Below are 27,593 nucleotides of genomic sequence, written 5' to 3'. Positions count from 1 at the left end.
TCAGTTAAAGAAATAAGTTGTCCTTGCCCCGAAACTGCAGTGATACGGTGGTACTCAATATGATGGAGCTTAGAGGTGCATTAACCCTTGCACTACCTTTAGTTTACTATGGATTCAGACAATAAGCCCTTTACGACTTTAGACCATAAAGAAGGCTTGGAATTAAAGGGATATTCCAGTAACAAGGATAAGAGGTAATTTGCTGAGTGCTGGGGACTGATCTCTGTACTTTGTCTATCTATGGTGGTTCACACTGAAAATCTGAAATGTTCCCCTTTCTTTCACTAGGGAACATCTTACAGTCCATCTTACAGATACATTCTACTATATCATTTTCTTACATGTAACACAGTATTTGAGGACTAAATGTTTGGCAAAAAAACCCAAAAACCACAGACATACAAAAAAAAATAACTTAACGTAATAAAAGGTCTACATTTTTATTCAATATTACACGAGAAATTCAAAGATCTACCAATTTTGTGCATTTTCATTGGTAAAAAAAGGTCTTGAATACATGTGGTAGAAAAAATGTTAATTTCCAACTACTTACAGATGCATTTTCCTGAAATAACAAGGCAAAATTTGTTATCGTCATGTGTAAAATGATAAAGTTGTGAAGAAAACTTTTTTTTTTTTTGTATATACATTATGTAAGGCAAGAGGTTGCACATTAATTATACTAGAAATGACAGTGCACATTCTCTGTTTTGTAATGAAATTGTTTTTGAAGTCAATAAAGATATTACAAAATCACTTTACACAAAAAAGTGCTAGATGCTCTTGTGACTCTTCAGTAAAGCAGGATTCTAAAAAGCGAGAGCCAAAAAAAGATGTCATTGGCAGTAAGAGCAGTGGATGTGCTAAGAATGTCCTATCTTTTCTGCTGCCTCCTTCTTGGAGACGTTGTGAACCTCATTCACTCATTTTACCACCAGGTAGAGTGAAGAAGCCATGAATAGTTTGTACTTTATTCGAGGGGGGGAAAAAATCGTCTTCTACGGAGTCGAGAATATTCCTATAGTTGATCGTGCACCTGAATATGCAGGTTATTCCTTTTTGTTTTTCTATAAACCTTGCTTATAGTAGCAACGGACAAAACCAAAAAGTGAAATATTTCAGGACATTAAATCTACTGCTGCCTGCAGTCGGTAAATGGTCATCTCCTGAAAGAGTCCAATAAGAATCCAGTCTTTACACTTGGAGAATAGCTGCTCCGCAGTCTTCGGGTTCTGTGTAGTAAGAAGAGTTTGTGTCTGAGTGATGGATGCCAAGAGCTTCTTTGCTCTCCAGATTTGGCTCAATTATTACAGTCGTTTTCTCAAATGTTTTCTTTTTACAAGTTTCGGGACAGTTCTGCACATAGATGACTCTGTTGTACGCCTTTAGTCTCTTCCATAGCTGGACATAGACCTTACATTGCACATACATAAACAAAAGTCCTCCAGTGAAGCCAATGGCTACCACAACTAGTTTAGTCCAAAATGGCCATTCCAGGATACCTGTTCAAAGGTAAAGAGATGGTAAGTATTCATGTACTTGACTAAGGCATTTCTATTCGTAAGACCAAGAGCTAAACCTTATCACGGACAAAATATTTAGTATAATATACATCATGCACCCTCTTAGTACTGTCCGTAATATCAGACTATTTCTGTGTAATTCGGAGGGCTCCTCCACTTAAACAAGGCTTTCAGACTTGGGCTCAATGGGTGAAGGCAATACTATATCTTTAAAAGCACTCTGAACAATCTATAGTAAAGGTTACCGGAGTCAAAAATAGACAAAAATAGCTCTGAGTGAATAATACAAACTATTACTCACTCCCCAAAGCCTTTGTTCTGATGAATCTTCAAGGGAAAAAGTGGGCTACAGTGAAGAAACATTCTAGATCTTGTTACTACGCATGTAATGATATCGTCGAGACCCAAAATAGCTCTACAGGAGGAGGATTCGCTAAGTCCTAGCCAGGGTTGTTTAAGGTTTTATCCTTAGTGCAGTCTAAAAAAAATTCTCTCAGATTTTCCTTTTATGTTTTCCTTAAAGGAATAGACATGGATTGAGCTGTCCACCAATCGGTAGCACTAAAGTGACTGGCCCAGATTTACTCTTGTGGTTTTGACTAGACACTGGCATACTAAACATGGTGTATGGTGTCGAATCTTTCTGACTCCAAGTCAGTCAACAAAAAGGAGGTATAAATGTAGACTAGACTGTCTAAAGATGTGGCAGATTTATTATCCCGCTGCAGTCACTGTGATAAATCGGGTGTATTTTCAGACTAAGTTTATACAGTCTTATTAGTAAATCTGGGCCAGTGTTTTCTCAAATCAGCACGCTCTTATTTTTAGGAACTGCAAGTTTTATTTCTAGTGACCTTGTTTGGTACTATTATTTTGGTTGGCATAGTTATGGCAGAAATAATACTGTGTGTATTTATACATCTAGTGTTATATGGGGAGCCTGGGGCAGCTGTTTAATATTGGAAGAAGGTTCAGTACTTGGGGGTAGCAGCAGGATGGCAGTGTTAAGTAGGCACAGAATGATAGGTTTTTGCTTTAGAAGTAAAAATTCAATGATGAAGAGTTTAGATGGAATTGTGTTCTGCCAGTGATATCTTCTCCTTTATAGTCTGCAATGTTATCACGTCCTTCACACCACCTATATAGAACTAGTATGTGACCACTACAGTTACTGTATGGTGGTATTACTGGTTTTCTTGGTCTTTGTATAGCAGTAGCATACACCTACCTCTGATTTAAAGAGAAAGTTTTGGAACCCCCAGACAACTCCCCATATCTCAGCTTCCTGGGCCCCCGAGAATGGCACAAGGCAGTGTAATTTTGTGGTTAACTACAGTAGCATGAATTTTCAGGTCTATAAGTGGAGATGGGATTTACTACTTGGGAACAGGGCAACATCCTATTTAGGAGTTTAATCTGCTGTGTATGGATTGAGTTGCATCAATCTGCTTTATGGCCGATTACAGACGAGAGATCTGCAGTGGTTAAGTAAGTATACGATGGAGGGTACGAGTAATATTTAATAGTGTCAGTGGTATATGTAAAAATGCTTTTAAAGAGGATCTGTTGCCAGCACACATCCTTTTAAGTAAGACCATCTATTAGATGCTTAATAGGAAAAGCTAAGTTGAAGTTATTGCATCTGCTAAGTGAATCTATGGCTCCTTTCGCTTATGCTAGGGAACGCCTAAGGCCGTGTTCAATATAATGAGAATTGGCTTACAGCAGGAATATATAATAAAATGTGCGAGCCATTACTGCAATCTAAAAAAGCATGCAATTCTTGAGACTAGGGACCCACGTGGCGTAAATGCAGTGGGGGAAAAAGTGGCGTTTTACAGTCCCTGCAAACTGGAATCCCATCCACACATTGCAGAAAAAGATGCGTAGTGGAAACGTTACGATTTCCAAAACCATTGTATCAATTATACTAGTGGAAATGCTGTCTGTTTCCCTACAAGTATAATGGAAGCAGAAAGTCCGCAGAGGAAACATCTCAACATGGACTTTCTGTGAAAGTGCCGAGGGAAAAAAAAAACAGTGATACGTTGCCGCCGAGACTTTAACTGCGGCACTTTTTTGCTATTGACTGCTATGTGGCGCCTTAGAGTAAAGGGTTTTTATACGGATGACCTATCCACAGGTAGTGTCTGGGAGCCAGAAGCTTCTGCAGTGAATAGGAGCAGTCTGTTCCTATTCAAGGTGAATTGTGAATCGGTGCATCTGTTGCCGAGATATTGCTATTTCTGGAGCAATGACAACACCCTCATTGCATATTGGTAAAAAGAGTGACCTCTTGGCAACAGAGGCAGCGATTCACAAGGGAAAAACATTGTTTGATTCAGGGGACCCTAAGCTATGTATTTGTGGTGCAGGGTTGACCTGATGGGATCTGGTGACAACTCCCTTTAATAAATAGTAACCTACCAGTGGTTTGTCCCAATTTGATCTCCTCTGCAGTCCTGTCAATTAGAACATATAAGGACCAAACAACGCAGGTGATTGCAATGATGTGGAATGTAACCGAGCACATGATCTTCCTCCGCTCGCTTGATGTCATCTGCAGCTTTTCCCACTAAAAATGTAAAGATTATATAAATTATATATTTTTTTTTAATATCATTTCTATCAACTCTCTCTGCATAAAGCAATTCTCTAATGGCTGCAGAAATGAAGCGCAACAATCAATAGCGACCAGAGTAGCCGGTTGGGTCACATCTTATGTATGGCCTTAGTGGGTTTTAACGTGAAATAACATTGATATTAATTTATAATTTCTCATAATTTCAAGTTATGGTAAGAAGAGGTTGCACTGCATTCTTTACCTTTCTGGCTGTATTGGTCAGCCCAAATCCACCATTGAAATTATATAATTCTATTGACTATATGAACACAGTAGACAGAGTTGCTAATACATGTACAGCTACACTGGGGGGATCTAAATTTGACAGAATTCAGGCTGTATTTGAAAAATGGGGACAAGTTGTCTTTCTGCCGCACATTGTGGCTTAATGTACCAAAATTGCAGCAACATCTTGGCACAAAGTTCGCCAACCAATAGGTGGTGTAAAAACAGTCAAAATAGTCCAGAAAGATGCAACAAATGTATTGTACAGTGTGAGCCACTGTGATAAATGTGCCTCCTCCTTAAGACCATCTGGTCTTTCCATTGCCTAAGTATTAGACAAGATTAGTCAATCTGCTCCAAGGTTTCTAGGAAAACCCTAGTGTCGGACATCTGCAAGCCACAGCGCTTCTCAAGCCATAAACTTTAGACTTCATTAATGAATATGTGCGGGTAACAAGTTCTGTAAAATATTCTAATAAAATAAAATGCTGCTTTCTACTGATTCTCTCCTTCTGCCACTGATAAAATCCATATACAGAAGTCCGTTCATCTTAAATGGGTTTCTAGGCAGAAAATCTTTTTCTTAGAAAAGTCTGTTAGTGCTAGTAATGGGTTAATAAGTGCACCCATATAACTTTAGCAATATTTGGAGTGATTTCTGGGTGTCTCTGGCAGCTGCTGCATCCTCTGTTTTTACATGGTGTAGCTGCTACACTAGTTCCCTCTCACTGAGAGAGGTACACTAGTTCCCTCTCTACATTAGGGCTAGTTCACATTAGGGCTAGTTGCTGTTTTGGCAGGCGGACATTGAGGCGGATTCTGCGTCAAAATCCGATGCCAAAACACTCCCTTTAACTTCAATGAGAGCTACTCGCTTCTTTTTTCCGCTAGCTAGTAGTGGAAAAAAAGAAGCGAGGTGACCTATCTTGCCACGGCGTCCGTGTCACGAGACTCACTCCCGACTAACCCAGAGTAGAATGCCATGGCGGTGCACTGCATCGGAATCTAATTTCCGCTGTGTGAACATACCCTTACAAAACCCTCCGTCTGACTAAGCCTAACCTCTCCCACTCTCACTGACTAGCGATCCTACCCATTACTAAACCCTACCCCGTCTCCCTGGATAACTTATTCCACCCACTGCTAGAAGACAGGAAGAGGGGGATGAGCCGTTCCCCGGACACAGCAAGGCTTGGTTAGTATCGCTGGGGATAGAGGAGGGGGAAGAGTGATGGTGACGTTCTGTTTCAGAAGCGGTGAAACAGAACAGCACCAGATTATGACATCACATGACCGCTCCAGGGTTATGGGTAATTCTTGATTTATTTATTTTTTAAAATTTAAGTAAATTAGAAATTAGGTGGGGGAAGGGAGTTTAATTTAGGGGTTAATTATCAATTTATCCTGGGCAACCTCTTTAAGGCTGTATTTAAAACCGTGCTTTTCAGATGCTTTTGTTAACTTACCATGTTTCCCCGAAAGCAGGACACCCACCGAAAGTAAGGCATGTGGGGGGTTTCTGCTGAATTGCCTAATATACATTACAGTTAATGGGGTCCACAGATATCCACTGATCTGTCAGTTCTGCTCCTCTGATGGACCAGAACGATGGATATCCCGATGCTAGTGTGAATCTAAGGCCTCGTTCACGAATGCATTTGCAAGCTGTGTGCAGTGAAAGCAGACAGATCTCCATAGACTATAATGGGGTCCATGTGCTTGCCGCGAGATCTCCACCGGGAACATGTGGACAAGAAAGCACTTCACAATCTACTTTCCTGTGCGCATGATTCGTGCGGAGATCTCGCAGCAAGCACACAGACCCTATTATTGTCTATGGGGATCCGTGTGCTTTCATTGCACACCGCTTGGTAATCCATTCGGGGAGTCCGCATGGGGACCCCCTGAACGGACTACCAAATGCATTTGCAAACGCAGATGTGAACCAAGGGTAATCTTTTTGTACTGGGGCCTTGCCAGTAGAAAGCGGTCATGCCTGAGCTTCACCACTGAACTTAGGACAATACTAAAGTTTATGAAAGTCACCAGTAGGGGGTTGGTACACTAAGCACAAAGGCACAAGTGTTGTTACTAAGAAGCAGCCGAGAGGTTATGCGGGATATTGCCACATCTGCCGACTACCTCCCCAGCTGAAAAGCGCGGCTCTAGTTAAATCGCTCAGCAGGAATTGGTTTCACTTACTTTTCTTAAAGGCTTTAATTTGGTTTCCATAATAAATTCAAACTTGCAAAGTTCACAGCACCGAGTATCCGAGCTCTTGATCCATTGCTGGAGGCAAGCCTGGTGCACAAAATGAAGGCTTCCTGTACAGTGACAGGGTGTTATCAGAGGACTTTCATCATCACCTTCACAGTGACATATCCTGAATTAAAAACAAGACATCCATAGCAATACTTTTAATAGTAAATCATTTTACGTTTTCACATTTACTTTTCTTATATTTATGCCATATCTGCAAATTATGTGACAATGCTGGTTTGCTCTCATTTGGGAAGTGAAGTGTGAACATAACAATGAAATCCACCCCAGCTCTTCCCTTTTATGTAACGTTTCATTAAAGGGAGTTTCCAGTTCTACAGTATTGATGTCCTATATTTTAGAGAGGAGACTACATGATCAGACTTGTGCAGGTTTGACTATGGCACTCGCTGGATTCTTTATTTTTTACTAGGCCTAGGGGAGGGGGGCTTCAAAATAAAATCACATCAAATTATATCATAGATATTAAAAATTAGATATTAATATAGATATTAAATTAGATCATAATGTATTATATCATATATAGCATATCAATTATATCATCAATATTTTATAATTACATGGGTGTTACATATTTAATATATTATAAAGCTAGTGATTGAATTTGTATGAAACTAGAGGATTTTACTGCTTCTGACTGACAATAGCTAAAATGATTTTTAGTTATACAATTATTATATAAATAAATGATATTCTACAATTCTATAATTAGTTTACTTTCATGGGTATTCACTAATTTAATGAATTAGAGGAGCTTTACAGCTTCAGACTGACCCTGGCTATTGTATTACTGCTTTGTACATTAGTAGTGGATTGTATTGCAGCGTACTGTAAATCAGTCCCATTTCAGTTAATGAGATTGAGCTGTAATACCAGACGCCACCACTAGTTAGAACAAAAAAAACAACAACACCTTGCCTATTGCTATAATTGAATTCTTATCTTATATCAATAATGTAGACAAAGAAACCCCTTATAATATGAAAGTATTTTTATTTGTAAATGTAGCTTTCATTATAGGGAGCGTATCAGTTTGCTTTTCACCCTTGATGTATATAATTTGCAGTCACAATCTACAATAAAATTCTTTTAATCTGGCATCAACAGGTCCACAAATGTACCAGGTTTTATAAACTATTCTAGATTACCAATCTGCCACAAAGCAGGGAATACATACAGTATACACTCTTCAGATCAAGGAATCGTTAAATTTAACCCATTGCATGCCCTATTACAGAATTTTCTGTACTAAGCTCTCAGACCACCAAATGCCAGATTAAATGAACGTTGTTGAGCAGCTAGGATGCTAGATGCACATTAGCACGTACTTGTCACCTAGACTCAGACTCGCAGCGGTGGCCGTTCTGAGTCATGAAGATGTGGTCATGATAATGATGGAAAGCACTTTAGCTCTAACTAGTGAGGCAGGAGATGACTACTGAATATAGGTAGAGCTAGTGTTACAAATTGAAGGGTTCAGCCTAAAAACGTCTTTCGACAATAATACACTTTGATCAGGGGTGGAGAAATTAAGCTTGACTTCAGGAGTCAGTCACATCTAAAAAGACATTTAGAAAGGCCCAAAAGACATCGGTATAATATAGACAAGTATTTACACAGAGCTTTTCTCTACAAAAATGCTTATGGACCCCCCCCCCCCCTCAGTATGTCTATGGACTGTGAGAGGAAAACCCACGCAAACACATGGAGAACACACAAACTCCTTTCAGATGTTGTCCTTGGTTGGATTTGAACCCAGGACTTCAGTGCTGCAAGGCTGCAGTGCTAACCACTGAGTCACTGAGCCGCCCCTAAAATACTTGTGTTTTTGTGAAGAAAAGCACCATGTAAACCCAGCCTTAAAGGATTATTTCCATTTTAGCGTTTTATCCCCCCTATGGTATGGATGGACAGACAGAAGATAACTTGTAAGAGAGAAATGCCCCTTCAAATTTTCTAGGCTTATTGGTAACCCAGCTCTTGAATTCTCCAGTCCTGATTTATACGCACAAGACAAAGTCAGGGCATACTATTTCTACAGTAGAAAAATCTGCTTCGATACAGCACAAACTAAGAAAGTGATCTCTGAAGACATAATCTGAATATCTTATTTATAAGTAATGCTGGCATGAAAATTGAAATAAGACCGTATAGGGATTTTCTCAGATACCCTGGTGATCTAGTTACCAAGCAGGCAGACTACATGGCTGTTTGTCCTAGGGCCGCCAAACAAATGTCTTTGATGATATCCAATATGCCAACAATACAGAGTGATATTCAGATCATAAATCTCAATATGTAGTACAAACTAAGATTTTATATCCACGACTAAAAGCCCGTATCTAACTAGAGAGATGTAATCCCACTGAAAATAAAATTGTATTATTGACAGCCATGAAACCTATTAACGAAGCCATTGTAATAGGAATGTGTTTTAAACATAGTCTTAGTCACTTTCTGTATCCGTTCCCCCTTGAGGACACCTAAATGAATTGTTATACAGAATTTTGCTCAAACGCATTAAATAAAAACAAAAGCTATGCAATATAATGGAAATATCACTCTATGAAACCCTGTTCCTGTTTGCAAAATCTGTCAGAGAGAACTTTCGACTTGTCAAAGTTTGACTGCTTATTTTGACATCTTAAAAAACCACCAGGTGGTAGGCTGTGATTTACTCGCTACGGCTGTCAATGATTCAATGTAAAACTGTGGGACTGCATCTCTGAGAAGAAGGTGGAGGGTGGTTCTTTAGTAAACCAACCTGCATACATCCCCAGAGGCAGACACGGGGGAAGCGGGGGGAAATTTTTTGGAAGGGGAAGGACATTCAAGGTCACTATCCTCCACTGAACATAGAGGAGCCCTTAGTTCCTTTGGATCTTCTTTGACGGTAATATTGTCCTCAAACACATCATCGTCCCCAATTTCATCAGAGCAAAAATCAGTGCTTCCCAAAAGCATACTGGAAGATGTTCCTGCGTGGAGGCTTCTAGAGTAGCCATCAAGCTCTTGGAACCTGTTCAGGCTATGGACACTTGAGCTTGGTGAAAAAGAAAAAATATAGTGGAGCAAGGTTTTGCTTTTTGATGAATCACTGTCTGCCTTATCATCGATAACAGGTATACATACAGATCCAAGACTAGTGTCCAGATATGGGATTTTCAGGAGGTTGGATGAAACAGATTCGCCTCCAACAACATTACAGTTATTCAGAGAATCGGGATCAGTAAACTTAGCTCCATTTTCTAGAAACTGAAATTTGTTCTTTGCAAAATGGTTTCCTTCAGCTGACAGTAGTTTTCCTTCTGAGCTAGTTCGTTCCACAAAATCACAGTTCCTAGACGACTCCTCTGTTTTTGGGTCCACGTCATTGAGTGACTTTGAGAATGGGAGGGTGGACTTAGTCTTAGGGGGCTTCACGATGCTGCTATGGGTTTTTGTATTTGCATTTTCCATAGAGAAGCCATCTTGACAAATAATGGTCACGGTGGCCCCTGGTGTCCTAGAACTTGGGCATTTGGGATTTTTCAACACAACAGCAGACTGCAATGGACTTTGATGACAACATTCAGAAAATACAGCACTGGAACTGCATGCAGAACAGTGAAAAAAAGCATAGAAAGTAAAAAAAGAATGACAAGAGAAGACATTCATTGTGATAAACATGAGAGGGAACAATACAAAGACAACATGGGTGGAACAAGGCAGAACATACACAGATAATATGTGATCAAAGTCTATGGACTACATACATTTAGCCGTCATATGTTTTCTATACAAATACATAATTAACCAGTTAATACCTGCAAATATCTTGGCTGGAAGGTGTCACTGATGTCCGTGGAAAGCTATTTGGTGCAGTAACTGAAGTTGGGCTTCCTGCCTAAAAAATAGAAGACAATTGGTTCAACCAGAGCCTTCATTTCACCATTAACAAAAACAAACAAACAAAAAGTCTGTCCTTGCTGGCGAGTACAGTTATCTGGGATCGACCTGTCATTATAATGCTTCAACACTCGGTCTTGGTCAAGAATAATTTACTAAACTGACAAGTATTTTAGGCCACCATAATCCAATTTGGAGATCTATAAAACATGAAAAAAAAAATGAAAGTACAAGGGGCTCTAAGCATGAACCCATGGGGTTATAGTCTATTGCAGGACGGTGCTATGAATGTGCTCTCCTAAATGAGTTGTGTACAATGAGGCACTCTATATCTTGCAGTTGTAATGTACCAGGCCCCTTCTGGTCATCTCCCAATGGCACTGTATACAATGTAAATATCTGTTGTGGATTGCATGGACATTATCTTGCAGGATGTGCCCATGACAGATCCCACCCAAGAGAAAGATGGATGTGTTTTGTGCTAAGAAGCCTTTCTAAATGCGAAACATGTAGGTCGGATTAACAAACAGGTTTACCACAAGTTACCACTGCTGACTCTTTGCTTTGTGATAAGCACCAGCCAAACCCAATTTTCAGTAAATGGGGTCTGTCTGGTGGATATCCTGCAAGATAGGGGTTAAGTGACCCACCACAGATATTTACATAGTCCAATTTGGGGCGCCCATTAAATGCTGCAAAGGACTGGAGTCGGTGAAAGGTGTAGTTGAGAACTAGAAAGAAGAGTGAGGGCGCACACATTCCTAGCTGGTTCTCTAAAGATATTCGCAGACCTGACTCCAGATATAGGTCTTACTATTTCATAGGTTGAGTGCTTTTTAGCAATACAGAAATCACATAGACTAATCTTATTACCATGTAGTCCATGCTAGAACAGTGTTTTGTAGATAACAAGTTAATTCATTCTACATCAAAAGTTGAGTTCTTTTGTAAAAAGTCTTAGGAATACATCATCAATGTAACATCTGAGTTATTCCTTATAGTACCACAATTCAGTCCATTCTCTGCCTAGGGCTGAGAGGGAAGGTAAATGGAGACTACCTAGTTACATAGTCCCTTCCATCACAGAGTAATGTAGACAGCATAAGGAGTCACTGCCTATACATATATACTGTACATATTGTGGGTTCAGCCAACATTAACGTAGATTCTGGCAGGACAAGATGACTGATGTGTTTCCAGTCTCCCCAACATACAATGTCAAGAGATAGAAGGATCTTTTTGTTCTTCACTTCTGTTCAGATGAATGATGTTCGTGACCATGCCAGGGACATTTTTTTTTTTCAGTGTTTTAATGGATTGTCCAAAAAATATCACGTCCTATTTTTACCCGTTTTCAATGATCTCTCAATAGACTCAAATCGATGAGGAATGTGTGAAAACAATCTCTCCTCAGATGCAAAACAATGTGTGTTTTGCACATTGTTCATCTGAATGGAGGCTTAGATGAGAGGCCACAGTCAGAGGTATATGGCAGGGATTTACTCTGCTCCTCCCGTTCAGAGTAGAAGCTTGGTCATATGTATATATAGGGGATAGGGGGGTTAAGAGCTATAGCTGTATGAACAATTGTTCAGCTGATGGCTTTGCGTAGTGCGGTACTGTTTAACAAGGTAGGGCGCTATTACTGTTTGAAACTGTGCACATAGTAGGACGCTATCCAGGTACCCTGATGAATGGATGGCTCTATGTGTGCACCATCTTACAGTATGGCTCTATATGGACAACATATCTGGGCACAGTTTAAACAACATGAGAGCACTTGATGGTGTCAGGTCCAGATTATATGACACTATCAAGGTAAGGTACAGTCCTATGAAAAAGTTTGGGCACCCCTATTAATCTTAATCATTTTTAGTTCTAAATATTTTGGTATTTGCAACAGCCATTTCAGTTTGATATATCTAATAACTGATGGACACAGTAATATTTCAGGATTGAAATGAGGTTTATTGTACTAACAGAAAATGCGCAATATGCATTAAACCAAAATTTGACCGGTGCAAAAGTATGGGCACCTCAACAGAAAAGTGACATTAATATTTAGTAGATCCTCCTTTTGCAAAGATAACAGCCTCTAGTCGCTTCCTGTAACTTTTAATCAGTTCCTGGATCCTGGATAAAGGTATTTTGGACAAACAATTCAAGTTCAGTTAAGTTAGATGGTCGCCGAGCATGGACAGCCCGCTTCAAATCATCCCACAGATGTTCAATGATATTCAGGTCTGGGGACTGGGATGGCCATTCCAGAACATTGTAATTGTTCCTCTGCATGAATGCCTGAGGATTTGGAGCGGTGTTTTGGATCATTGTCTTGCTGAAATATCCATCCCCGGCGTAACTTCAACTTCGTCACGGATTCTTGAACATTATTCTCAAGAATCTGCTGATACTGAGTGGAATCCATGCGACCCTCAACTTTAACAAGATTCCCGGTGCCGGCATTGGCCACACGGCCACACAGCCCCAAAGCATGATGGAACCTCCACCAAATTTTACAGTGGGTAGCATGTGTTTTTCTTGGAATGCTGTTTCTTTTTGGACGCCATGCATAACGCCTTTTTTTTATAACCAAACAACTCAATTTTTGTTTCCAAAATGAAGCTGCCTTGTCCAAATGTGCTTTTTCATACCTCAGGCAACTCTATTTGTGGTGTACGTGCAGAAACGGCTTCTTTCTCATCACTCTCCCATACAGCTTCTATTTGTGCAAAGTGCGCTGTATAGTTGACCGATGCACAGTGACACCATCTGCAGCAAGATGATGCTGCAGCTCTTTGGAGGTGGTCTGTGGATTGTCCTTGACTGTTCTCACCATTCTTCTTCTCTGCCTTTCTGATATTTTTCTTGGCCTGCCACTTCTGGGCTTAACAAGAACTGTCCCTGTGGTCTTCCATTTCCTTACTATGTTCCTCACAGTGGAAACTGACAGGTTAAATCTCTGAGACAACTTTTTGTATCCTTCCCCTGAACAACTATGTTGAACAATCTTTGTTTTCAGATCATTTGAGAGCGGGCTGTCCATGTTCGGCGACCATCAAACTTAACTGAACTTGAATTGTTTTGTAGAAAGAAATGGTCCAAAATACCTTCATCCAGGAACTGATTAAAAGCTACAGGAAGCGACTAGAGGCTGTTATCTTTGCAAAAGGAGGATGTACTAAATATTAATGTCACTTTTCTGTTGAGGTGCCCATATTTTTGCACCGGTCAAATTTTGGTTTAATGCATATTGCGCATTTTCTGTTAGTACAATAAACCTCATTTCAATCCTGAAATATTACTGTGTCCATCAGTTATTAGATATATCAAACTGAAATGGCTGTTGCAAACACCAAAATATTTAGAACTAAAAATGATTAAGATTAATAGGGGTGCCCAAACTTTTTCATAGGACTGTATATTACCTTGGACAAAGAAGTATGCATGTGTATATACTATATGGACACAATAGGTACTACATGTGCACTGCATACAGTAAACAGGTGCTTATGCCACCGTCCAGGCAATCTGTGGACTATATATGTGAGCACCGTTGTCACTATTTAGGAATTGTTCAGTAGGGTAACAAGCTATGAGGATGGGTGTCAGCTTGTTATTGCTTACATGCACATTATGCCTTACAGTACCGTAATATTCTCCTCATTTACTTCTATTATTGCTTATCTCTGGGTATGGCAAGTGATATCTGTGAATGTGCCTGTTCATTTTCTATCAACCTCCAAAATTTACGGCTTCTTTAATGTTACCAGACAAGCAGATCAAGCAAGAGGAGTGAGTCACAAGTATATGTTAATCGGTTGCCATGACAACGTAGGATTTTAGTGAGGGTGGGAGCACGTACCTTTTTTTTTTTTTTAAAGACTCTGGCCTGATGATTTACTCCCGAATTCGCCAATACTGAATGTACTAATTTTCTTAAATGTCAAGACACAGTTTTAGATTACTCTTCTGAAGATCAAGCTGCTCTTTTGTTGATTTATAGAACACGGTGTCCAAAATATATTTTTTTAGAAACCTAACGTGAAATACCAATGGCAGCTATTTGATGCACAATAGGACTATTCACAGAACCTGCCATTTTTGTATTGACTACATTTAGAAAGGTTAGTTTTGATCAATTTGACTTCAACAAAAAAGAACCGATTTAGCATCTTAAATTGCTGCCACAGTGTCTGATGGTCATATGGATAAAGCTAGCATGGGTCTCGCTGCGGACCAGCCCAATTGTTCTCAACACACATTCTGAAATGCTTTGAGCCGAATAATTGAGGCTGACAGATCAAATGGTTGGGAGGGTTTTGAGAGATTACAAGTAGAAATCTTTTCTCTGGCTACGACAAGTGAATGTTTGCTCAATGTGTGTGATAGTAAAAGAACTACTAAATATACTACGCTACAAATATAGAATGGATTTGTGTTCCAGTAGTCACCATTGCTACTATATGCCATGATGGTAAGCCACATATGCCTTCAGATTCTCCACTTTCATATTTTTTTCTTTGTGTATTACTAATTCACCACTGTTCATATGGTACCCATTCAAGACCCAGACATTGATTAAAGGTATTTTCCCATTAAAGAAATTTATCCCCCCCCCCCCAGTGTCTGATTTCTGGTTTCCCTACCAATCAGGACAACAAGGATCTACAAGTACCCCATGTGAATGAAGCGATGGTCGGCATGTGGCGCCACCACTCCACCTAAAGGAATTTTAGAATGGTGATCGAAGTGGAGTGCTGGCCAGGCATGGGTACCACCACTTCTTTCACAAGGGGCACAAGCGGACCAAAGCTATTCTCATCATCACTGTTCTCTCCCCCCATTTATCTGTTATCCTGCAGATGGGAAAATACAGTCTACAGTGGGGTAACGCCCCCCTCATGCTCCCCTTGACAACCCATTTAAGAGGCGGTATGAAGTTTGGTCAAAAACATTGGTTGTCCATGGGTTGCATCTGGTATAGAAACTTGGCCTTGTTCAAGTGAATAGAGCCTAGCTGCCGTAACAGATACAATCCTTAGACTCGAGTGGTGGTGTTTAGAGATGAGCAAGTACTGTTCAGATCAGCCGATCCGAACAGCACGCTCCATAGAAATGAATGGATGCCCCTGGTACTTCCGCTTTGACAGTTTTCGCTTTGGCCGCTTAACCCCCCGCGTGCCGGCTACATTCATTTATTTTCTATGCGAGCGTGCTGTTCGGATCAGCTGATCCGAACAGTACTTGCTCATCTCTAATGGTGTTGTTTCTGGAAGGAAAAAGGCAATGGTCCTCTATTCTCTTTAAAAGGGGTTTTCTAGCCACAAAGTGAGTTTTCATACTGACTTAGCCACCTACAGGATAGGTCATCAGTATGTGATCTATGGTAGTCTCCTTAATTGGGGAAGTCCTTATTTCCCTATCAGGAGAGGATACATTTGATCTACTTAAAGGATTTCACTACTTAAAAATCATATGGTTTTAATTACTAGTTAACACTAGTCTGGATTGTTATTTTAACGGAATGGTAATTTTTTTTTTTTTACATTTGTTTCCAATAGTTAAAAGGAATCTTATATTTCGAGTGATCTGGTATTTACTTATGGTTTTAATAGCAGATTTACTTTCCAGATTTATTTTTATAGATTTGTCACTTCCAAAGTGATGTCGATTTATTGAAAATCCCAAACATTTCATATCTGTCTGTTTGGATGGGTTTTATTGTCTGTTACTACCATATTATTATCTCAGGAGCTGCTCTAACAAAATGTTTTTCTCACATTAAAGGATAAGAGCTGTGGAGTTGCTGTTTTTTTCATTACAGAGATCCCGGCAGTAAACATGGCAAGAAAATGTTGAAAGCTTCTGCCAGCATTAAAGGCAAGCCTTGTTCTATAATACATTTGTTCAGCATGACAACCATTTCTTAGATTGACATACACATTCACAGCTGAACATTCACTATTTCAAGTTTAGGTTTTTTTTTTTTTTTACATTTTGAGTGCAGTAGATTTTTTTTTTAAATCATTTTACAGTGTGTCAAGTTCTATTGCATTTCTATTTGATTTGTGCATTATAGGAGCTAGTACAGAGGGAGTCTACCAGCAGAAAAATTGGTCCAAAGGCACCTCTGGGGACCCAGATTAGGTTAGGAACATAACTTTGTACTGTAAAATCACTGTCTAAATGCCCAGAAAATTACTTCTGATTTGTATGCAAATGCACGTGGGGTGTGTCCGTGCCAGCAAAAGCAGCACAACTTTAGTCCGATTTACTCTTGGACATCTGAACTTTGGGTATCATCCTGACTCCATCACTGAACCACACACCAATTGTTCCATGGCTGAAGCATGCATGATACTGTCTTAATGGTTATGGCATCCCCATATAGTACTGCTGATGCACCGACTACTCCATGGACTGTGTATGCAGAGTACTGTAGGAGGAATGAGGTGTTCAGGAAAACAGACCACACTGTGTAGCAGCTGGCACATGTTCGAGATTTCAGACTTGTGTACTCACAATCTGTGGACCCCCCATGACCAGACACATAACTAGATCGAGGAAAAGTATAGTTTGTGTGAAAACCCCCTTAACTCTATGGCTTGATATACTCAAGATATTGGGTTGCCCAGAGATTCAAAGTCTAATCTTCTAAGATTAAGTTTCAACTTGTAATTTACAACCAAGTAAGGAAGGTACAAACCACTGTTATTTAAGGTCCGTTGCTTTAAAATGTCTCAGGATCAAAGCAACAGACATTAAATAACAGATGGAGAAATAACCAAAGACTGTGTCCATCATGTTGTTTATATTCGCGTCAATAAGAAAGGACGCAGGAGGGGCTCAATCTGTATCCATTACTCTGCTATAGATAATATCTGTTGCTGTCACCCTATTATGGATGACAGCAACAGAGAATAATAACATTAGTGTGAACATAACCTTAAACCTTCTGTGTGAAGGGAAATGAGCATTTTTATACAAATTATTAATATAACTTAATCATATGAAGAATTAGGTCACGTTTGGATGCGACGGACTTGTTGCATATATTTGGTGAATTAAGACCAGCTTCACAGGAGTGTGAGATATCATGGGATTGTGGGGAAGAATCGGATGCATGGACTGTATCCAGTGTACAAAGCCATTCTATGATCATATTGCTCATTCCCCAGTAAAGGCTGCAATGAAATGTTCTATAATACAGAGACAATTCTGTCCAGATAGGACGCCGGTCCCTGCACCATTCCCATGGTGTTACATTGTGTATACTCTAATGAGATGCGGAGGTTTAATTACTCTACAGAGATAAAGGACTCGCTTAATTGCTTGTATAACAATGCAGCACTGTACTTGCTCTGCTGCTTAGTCATGTACAGTATGTGGCAGGAGAATGGGGGCTTTCACTCTACTGTATGGCAGATATACAACACATTCTTTGCTAGGTTTCAAAATATAACATAAAATGGGGTAATGGGGAGATTTTTAAAGTGCTGCAGGTAAGAATTTGAAACTATCATGGCTGATATAAAACTGATACTACACAACATACCAACAAAAACCGCTAAACCGATATATATATATATATATATATATATATATATATATATATATGCTCCTAAATAGGATGGTTTTCCGGTTTTCTATCTCAAGACTCCTGAATTGCATCTGCCTAGTTAAAGCAATTTTACCATTATAAAACACCCACCCCATATCCATAGGATAGGGGATAAGTGACAAATTGCTGGGGTCTAAACTCTGAGACCCCTATTGATCAGAAGAAGGAGGCCCAAAAGTTTCTGTGTATTCTTTGTGTGAATGACGCGCTTTAGCACATGCATGACCAGTGCTCCATTTACTCCAAAGCGCCATGGAAGTGAATGAAGCATTAGTCACACAAGAGCACATGTATATCATTCACATGGAGGACGCAGGGAGACTTTAGGGCCACTGTTCTCCTTTAAAGCTGGGAGTTCCAACGTATTTATCCCCCTATCTTAAGTCTGTAAAGTTAAAATGCCTTTAAGCAAGCGATATAAGTAATGGTGTCACTGCAGAACTAGCTACATTTATCACTGAAAGGGAAAGTCATTAGACATTTCATGTAGAAAATATAAGGTCACTTATATTACTCGCCATCCACACTTTCCCAGGGATAAACTGGCTGACTATTTTTCATGGAGAAAGTCACTTATTTTGAGATTTTTCTATTGCGGTTTCCTGTCAAAGCGACAGCACATTGCTAAGAAAATCCCTATGTACATGAATGGAATAGTCAAACAGTGAAATAAAACTTATGACTGATCACGGTGGATCTAATCGATCACGACTTCATTCTCCAAGACAAGGTTCTTGAGTTTAGACATCCCATGTAAACCGTGCTTTCTGCATATTGTGAGGCTTGTACAAAAGCACACCAATCCATTAACTAAAACATTTGTGACTCATCACCAACTTTCTCGGCTTTAGAATCGCTTCGTGAAGACGGGTTATTTTGGGACATTGAATTCTAAACACGATGCAAAAATGTTCAGTATTGTATTCCACAGCAGACTAGAATCCCCTGGTGCTGCTGGTGATGTGAACAATGCTGCGCAGGTTAAACTTGCCCCTCTCTGAGGTATCTCTTTTCTGTTTTCAAGGTCTTGGCAAGTTTCTGATCGCAGCTGGATACATCAAACTTTAATGAGCATAATTCATGTGAAATAAAACAGTACACAATACAGGTCTGCATTAAAAGCGACACCACTATTTGTAAACAAATTCAATGACTGCCAGATTTTAATTTTTTTTTTTGCAAGCACATGAATAGGGAAGATCAACACATATCAATATCATCAAGTACAATGGATATTGGGTACTAAATACATGGGCTTACCCATCAGATACAGTGGAATTAATACACAGGGCAATACATAGTCATAATCTACATGTCTGAGTGGAATAAGTATGTGAAGGTTTGGGATTAGCTGATTATTTGAAGATGAAATTGAGTGTTCTCAATTTTGTGAGAGGGAGAGCTGTTTTATTTAAAGAACAAGCATCAATCAAAGGCCGACCTCCACAACACACTTGTGGGAGTGTATTAAGGCACAAACAAAGGAGATTCTTGAGGACCTCTGAAGAAGAGCTCATCAGACTCGAGATCGTTTTGTAGCTTTTTCTAAAGAGTTTGGACTCCACCAAACCACAGTCAGACGGATTGTGTACAACTGGAGGAAACTCAAGTCAATTATTACACTTCCCAAGAGTTGGTGACCAACAAAGATTGCACCAAGAGTCAAGGTGTATAGGAGGCTGCAAAGTCACAAAGGATCCTCCTTGTACAAAAAAAACGGGCTGAAATTCCACCATGCTGATATGGTTTTAGGTCAAATTTATATAGAAATATAGAAAATTTTAAAAGGTCCACAAACTTTCAAGCCCCACTATAACTGTATTAAAATGCTTGCATGTCAGACTCAGCACTATCATATATGTGTGAACAATGCAATTTAATAAAAGCCTGAGATCGGCCATTACCGCCCAACTTCTCCTAAGGCTTTGTCAGGCTGTTACACAAGTGGTTACATGAGGACTTCACCCCTTTCCACCCCCTAATGTTGCATCTACAATAGGAGAGCAGGAACCTTTAAGAGGTAATCCAGGAGTTTATACTGATGCCCAACCCAGCATCCCAACTGAATACGTACACAGTCTATGGAGCCGGAGACAGACAGATCTGTACACTGTACAGTGACCATGCTGAAAAATTATATTCAACACTTGCTGGAAGGTTTCCCTTTCCTTATTTCACTGATCCCTCTGTTTTTTTCTTTTTTTTCTTTTTAAGGAAACTTTAAATATAAACTAACCACCCAACGTAAACAATCCCTTTAAGAGTCAAAATCAGATTTTGTGCTAGGGTGTCAAATGGCAATGGTGGTAGAAAATAATTTCCCAGCAATACTACAGGCAAAAATGTAAAATTTCCAGCCTTCAAACTTTTCTTCCAAGGATCCAGAGGTGCTTCTGTGGTAGATCTCATGATATATTGTTTTTTTTTGTGGGGTAAGATTATTTTATAACACTTCAATATTTTCTGATAAATAACGAACAATAGAAACTTTCAGATCATTATAAGCAGATGCAAAGAGCCGCATTGCCAGTCCGGACCCATCGTCCTCAAATACTGCACCAATATCTCTTGCTAGAAAGCAAAGTTGTGCACGTGAGTAGATTCTCCTGTCAAAGTGAAACCGAGGAGAGATCAATTTAAATAATGCTGCTGTGTGCAAGACCTTGGTTTTGTTTGCTATTACTGCAGCAAAATTTTGCAACAACATCCACATTATCTAATTTTAGGGCTTCCTATATCCTGATTCACCTCTGCTTTCTAAATAGAAGACGGGCCAATGCATCAACCCAATGGCTCAAATTTACATTTGCCGCAGTGGAAACGATCTATTTGTTCTGTCATAACCTGAATTTAATTTGCATATTTAAGCAGTTATTCCCTACTTTACTTTACAATTAAACAGCTGGGACGTAATATGGGAGGATGCTGCCACAGTTCATAATGGAACGGACCACCACCATGTTATAGCGAAGATGTCTGGTAAGGGGAGACCACTACTACTGTGTACACTCACACTACTAGGGCACGTGCTAATAATTTGTGGCTCTACAATAATCATGTATACTGTGATGAACCCCTAGCAAGCAAAAGGCACTAACTTCAGTATATACAAGAACAGTATAATGCATCAGTTTGCTCATCTATTGCAATCTATTCTTTGCTTATGTCTGTATCTCTTTTTACGATTTCTGAAGTTATTTAGAGACAAAAGGGGAAATAACTCTTTTCTGTAGTTCTGGCATGTTGGCCCTGGAGAAAATCTGACTATGACCCAAATGCCTTGTATAACAATACCAGTATACTAATAATGATGTACAAGATCTATGACGGACTGTCTGCAGTGGTGACACTTTTGTAAGCCAGCTTCATATGCTGACAAATGACCATGCTCCTGGTGTTCATCTACTACTTGTATGAAGTCCTGTACTCTTCTCCTATCCCTTGCCATCTCCATTGCTCCCTCTCACACTCTGGAGGAATCATGTTTCACATGCTGAACAACAGATAATGTAGAGTCACTGAGCAACAGCAGAGGATATAGGGAGTGATCACAACACTAAATTACACCTTTAAGAGAGGATCATCTAGCTGGCTCTAAATAGAGGCATTATCTTTGAAAGGATTGTGGGAACTGTGGTCCTTAAGGTTTGCTGTATGTCGGAATACCAGTGTTGTCAGCATCAAAACAAAGGTGTTGTTCTTAAAGGGGATATTGGAGTAAAAAGATGGATACTATGGATATGGGGTAACAACTGCTATCAGACATACAGTGTTCAGCTATTTCTGGCAGCTCCCATTGAAAAGAATGAAGGGGTGGCATCCAAGGTATCCCATGTCGTACAGAATTCTGCTATTTCCAGCACCCCCACCCAAATGAATAGAGTGGCAGTATACTTGAGTAATCTCTGCTCCATTCAGAGTACCCAGGATCCCCTGTTCTTGTGATTGGTGGTAACACGGGGACCCCCACCAATCAATAGTCTATCCTGCAGATGGAAAAAAAGCTGCATGTGTGCAAATGTCTTTAAGCTGCAGCTGTAAAGTCTGTTCCATGTGCTGGCACAAAGAACAATCTACATCAGGGGTCCGCAACCTTTGGCTCTCCAGCTGCTGTGAAACTACAACTCCCAACATGCTCCATTCACTTCCATGGGAGTTCCAAGAACAGCAGAGCAAGTATACATGCTGGGAGTTGTAGTTTTACAACAACTGGAGAGCTGAAGGTTGCCTGCCCCTGGTCAACATAATATAGCCAACACGTCAAGTAATAACTTAGGAGTAAGTTCCCATAGTACTTGTCCAACACATGCACGCTGTCAGACTTTGAGATTATGCACAAACTCTTAAAGAAACCCATTATGGAAACTCTGCAGAATAAGAGAGAGCCTCACAAAAGGTTCAGTTTAAGAGCTTTTAGCATCATTCCCAGCTAAATGACTCGCCATTCTTGTACAATCTATGTAAAAGACTGAGAACAATCTGTGACTGCCAAGATAGAACTGGTGGTTGTTATTATGCAATGTTATTAAGCTATGCTCAGACATACCAGCATACAGAGTATTGTATTGTATTGAGCAATTTGAAAAAAATGACCCTTCAATTTAGGGGTTAACTTTCATTAAACATCAGGGGCTGACTATTGCTTTCCTGCATAAAAAAGGGGGGACCTAATAGTCTAATAACCTACCTACCTATAACAACCTATAATAACCTACCTATAACATATTGGCAGTCAAACTCTCCAACATCCCAATGTTGAGTTTCAACTGCCTGATAATTTTGTTCTTGCTGCCAAACATGTCTGGAAGAAACCACTGAAAACACTTGCATGCTTGGTCAATATTCAGTTGGGTATGTCCAGCCTTATGTAGTAGTGCAGGTTCAGAACAAGTGGAGAGTCTTAAGTCGAGTGCAAGAGTTCTATCTGGCTGCCCAACTTCTCCAGGGGAAAGTGGAAGAAGAAGAGCACTAGGACAGGAAAATCTGGTGTTTTACAAGGTTTGTATCTTTAACACCTAAAAATCGGGTAATTCTTCAACATTAGAGTTTGTTATTCCACAAAGAAAAGCTTAACTAAGGCTTTCTAACTTGTGCCAATTGGATTATCTATAGATAATCAGACGGTGACACTACTGCAATACTCATCTGAACACACATACACCACAATGGAGAAAATAGGATCTACTATTAGTTCTACATTACCTTGGAAATGTTACTGGAACGGCTGACTGAACGGCCCAAAGTCTTTTCATTCTGAAATACAATAGATATGGAAATACATGAGACTTTGTGAAAAAAAAGATAATTCGCATGAAAGACAGCAAAGAACAGACAACAATGGCCATCAGTCACTATAGCCAAATACTTATTACACTGTGTATTGTGCTGCAAAACACAATTTTATCAATCTTTACATGTTATAAAGAGGCTTTCTGTGAAAAATGTGAAAGAAGATATTATATCTACATTTTAGTGCACAAGAACATGAATGTAGACGGTTAAAGATCCTTCCCCTAATCAACTACTAAGAAAAGGTAGGGAAATGAGATATGGCTACACACCGGGCTAGTTTGTAGTCTGTAACCAAGTAGAGACAGAAGAATCCGCCCAGGAGCTTATTATATTATATTATCATCATCACTTCTGAACTAGTTTGTGTAGACCGGGCTCAGGGTGCGTTCACACTTGCGTCCGTGTCCGCCCACCGAGACTCCCAGAGAAACTGCATAGGGGACGGTTTCCCGACGGTCAGTTTTAAAATCCATTAATTTGAATGGGTTTTAAAAGCAAATTACTGGTGTCCGTATGAAGCCTCTCCGCGGGGAAACTGGTTTTTGGTTGTTGTTTTTTTGGCCGGACACAAAAACTGTGGGGCTATGCTTGGTATTGCAGTTCAGCTCCTTCATGTGAATACGACCGACCGAAATGCAAACAGGCCATGTGACAAAAGAACATTAGGTCACGGTCTTGTGAAGCGGAAGCAAGGTTAATCTTTGTGTGTCCAGATAGGTCAGCAATATCTGACCATGGGTGGTGGACCTAAGGAGAGGTCATTAATGTTCAACTCCTGGAAAACCGCTTTAAGGTCTGTACAACATTAACCCCTCCTCTCCTGACAGAAAGGGGCACAAGCAATTCTTCCCATTCTTTTCAATGATCGACAGGGGTTTCAAATCCAGGATCTACCAACACGAACTTCTCATTTTACAAGGTTTGTGAACTGACTGCAACCTATAACGTGGTTTTATTGGTTATTACAGGAAACCTTTTGCCTTATTCAGAAATTCCGGTTTCGGAGATTGAGATCTAGAGCCCCTACAATTGTAGAGTCAGATTTCTCCATTACAGACATGTACTGTATCAGTATATAGCCACCCATAATCCATAAACTCCGCAGTTACCATTCAGATTTTATTTCACCACCAATGTGAATAACCCTTCAGAGAGGAAAGTGAGTGACCCATTATCCGACAACCACATCGCTGGAAGCCCGGGCTCTTACATTGATGTCAGTCACTAGAGGGAAGCTATCAAGTTCAGCGCTGTACAGTCAGAAATGACCTTTTCTGCAAGTGTCCTTTATTGTCAAGAAATTCCTCTGCTTTCCCTCCACTATACACCCAGATCTCAGCATTTCCGATTCTGCAAGATGACACAATATATAATGTGCACTTAGAAACTTTTTTGGTCTTAAAGCTTACAACTTGCTGTTTTTCTCATTCTTTTAATAGAAATGTCAGACGAGAATGTCACTGGATTTAGCTTCTTCGATCATTTAAACACTTGTGGTTTTTACAGCAGCAGAGTACGTGACCTGTAACTGGGTATGTTTTGTCCTTGTTATAATTGAAGATTTTCGCTGTCACAGCTGTTGCACCGCTAAAATCTCAACTCCGCAACCTTTGATTTTTTACTAAATCTCAGGTTATCATTTGGCAACTCAATTACTCCGTCTTTCATTGCTTATGACATCATGACTTCAAGTGTACAAGGGGACTAAGTCCTCAAAGGCCAATGCACCCACTAGCTCATGCCCTCTAATGTTGGTTTCCTTACATTGAATGTAAAACTGACATTTGTGTCTTATTAAGATTATTTTGTTTAAATATACAAGTAAAGCGGCGGCTACACTAGCATTGGGTGAGCGTTCTGGGACTGTCACTGATTCAGCTTAAAATATGCGGAGAGAAAAATCCTGCAAGCAAAACCCGGCAGACCCCACTAGAGTCTATGTCCCCAAGTGGACCCAAAGAACGGAAACCCAAATGCTAGTGTGTACCTGGCGTAAAGTATCAATACAACAAATACAATACAATACAATACAAATACAACATGGAGCTGATATAGATTTGACACCCTTTCCCCAGCAATGTTTATATATATATATATATATATATATATATATATATATATATATACATATATACACACACACATACATATACACACACACTTTTTTTTTATTTTTTACAGGCAGTACTGAAACGTTTAAAAAAAAAAAAAAAAAAAAGGTTCAGGTTTCTGCCACTATCTGTAAGTGATAGCACATTGCTAAGATTCTCCATCATTTACTGACTGATGGGTCCTGACTATCTAGACTCCCACCTGTCTTTAGACTGAATCTGTGGCTCCTTCACTTTAATTTTTTGAAAATTTATTTATTTTTTTTTCTTTTGCACGGCAATACCCCCCACCCACTATTCAAACAACTACCAAAGCCATATTTAGCTAAATGGCGCTGTGTTGCAAATTCTTGCCTAGCGGGAGGCCTAAAGTTCTGTCGTGCTGAATTTTCTCTTTGTTCTATGAATCGGCAGGGGTCCCACACATTAGATCCCTACTGATCATAATTTCATGGTATAGCCTAGCGATATTCCAAAACATTACGTCATCAGTATATACATTGACAGATTCTGTTTACCAGAAAACCATTGCAAAATATTAATGTGAAAATTTACATTACTGGTACCTATTCCAATCTTTAATGTGACCACTGCCTATTTAAAAGATCTAAAATAATTTTTGGCAAAGTGTCTCCGCAGATACAGACTACAAACAAGTCCAGCATGTTGTCTGATTACAAGGCAATAGCCTCCCCTTTTTTTTTTTTTTGCTAACCTACAAGCAGTAGCAGATACTGGTAAAGGCGAGTAGCAAATGACTGCAGAATCCGTCTGCAGGGTTCATGTGTAGTCCGTTACCAGGGAGACAAAGATCCGCACCGAAGGTGTAAACAATAACGTAACGTTTGTAAAAAAAACAACAAAAAACATCTTTTCTTGTTTCTTCATTTTCATCTTGCATGCCTTGGAGCGAGGTGGTGACGCACATGACCAAGCAATTTCATTTTCCAATATCTAATACCACATCCTAAGACTGGCGATGAATTTGAATTCAAGTTTTAGTCACTCGAACATATCCCTTACCCGTTTGTTCTCATAAAACAAAGCATGAATGGAACTTTAAATGTTCAAGTAAGATCAAATACAGATGTTGAGTTCTAAGCGACGCTTTGTTTCGGCAGCGCAGACAATTAACCTCCGTTAAGAACATCATTTTAATTGTCAAAGGTTTACATTCTGAAACTGCTCTTGGGAATTTGCTGCTTGAAAAGCTCACCACGTGTTCCCTTCATTTCCATATGTAAAACCTCTTATTAGTTGTACACACTGCAGATAAAATAACAATCTTAAAACAACAGGTAGTTGTATTTAATCATCATACTGAGAAATATTATTTCCTATGCCAACTAATTAAGCTCGCTGGCAAAGAGACTGGGAAAAATCGGCATGCTGGGGCACGGAGAGCAAAACAAAAGGGAATAAAAAATCCTTTATGTTCAAAAAGGTTTTTCTTTTTTGTTTTATTTTTAAAGGGCAAAGACCCAACAAAGCCTCCATGTAATGGTCCACCAAAAACATAGCCTCTGCCCATGTATGATGTGGGGAGGGGGAAGCATGCAACATCATCCTTGTGTCATGACATCACAAATTAGGAGCACTCCAGTAAAAATATTTTTTCTCTCCATTTTAAAAAGAGCCTGAGGCCCCATGGAACGTTCCGCAGCTCTAAAGCGCTGTGGGAAAAGTCGGGAACACATCGCGGTTCTTCCCACAGCGCTTTGAACAGAAAGTTTGCGGAGTTTTCCTCCGCAGACTTTCTGTTACCAGTATATCCACGGGAAAGCCGCCGGCGTTTCCGTAGATATAACTGACATGCTGCGATTTCCAAAACCAGCAGTGTGTCCGTGCTCCGGTTTTAAATGCAAAGTGGGCATAGGATTTGCATGAATCCCATCCAATTTGTTGTTACTGTATAACACCGCGATTTTTCCTGTAGTGTTTCCGGACCTAAAAGGGTTTTCCAAACTTATTTTATATTGATGGCCTATCCCCCACGATATCCCAATCTGGATCTGGCTCCATCCGCTATA

The 27,593-nt window shown here is 39.7% G+C and overlaps 1 protein-coding gene across 3 annotated transcripts in view; it reads right to left on the bottom strand.

The window, feature by feature from the left end:
* Positions 1 to 421: 421 nt before the first annotated feature.
* Positions 422 to 27,593, bottom strand: part of MARCHF8 (membrane associated ring-CH-type finger 8) — a 170,560-nt gene continuing 143,388 nt past the window's right edge. For 2 of the 3 annotated variants that reach the window (XM_075258199.1, XM_075258200.1), the window contains 6 exons: positions 23,363 to 23,413; positions 10,458 to 10,537; positions 9,416 to 10,243; positions 6,574 to 6,754; positions 3,951 to 4,098; positions 422 to 1,502 (listed from right to left, as the gene is read on the bottom strand). In XM_075258199.1, coding sequence (XP_075114300.1) covers positions 1,195 to 1,502; positions 3,951 to 4,098; positions 6,574 to 6,754; positions 9,416 to 10,243; positions 10,458 to 10,537; positions 23,363 to 23,413 — 1,596 coding nt within the window. In that variant the 3' untranslated portion in view covers positions 422 to 1,194. The remainder of the gene's footprint in view (positions 1,503 to 3,950; positions 4,099 to 6,573; positions 6,755 to 9,415; positions 10,244 to 10,457; positions 10,538 to 23,362; positions 23,414 to 27,593) is intronic. The other variant, XM_075258202.1, reaches the window with a different exon arrangement.

This window comes from Leptodactylus fuscus, chromosome 10, assembly GCF_031893055.1.
Source record: "Leptodactylus fuscus isolate aLepFus1 chromosome 10, aLepFus1.hap2, whole genome shotgun sequence".
NCBI classification, from domain to species: Eukaryota; Metazoa; Chordata; class Amphibia; order Anura; family Leptodactylidae; genus Leptodactylus; species Leptodactylus fuscus.
This window is presented reverse-complemented; position numbering and strand designations above follow the sequence as displayed.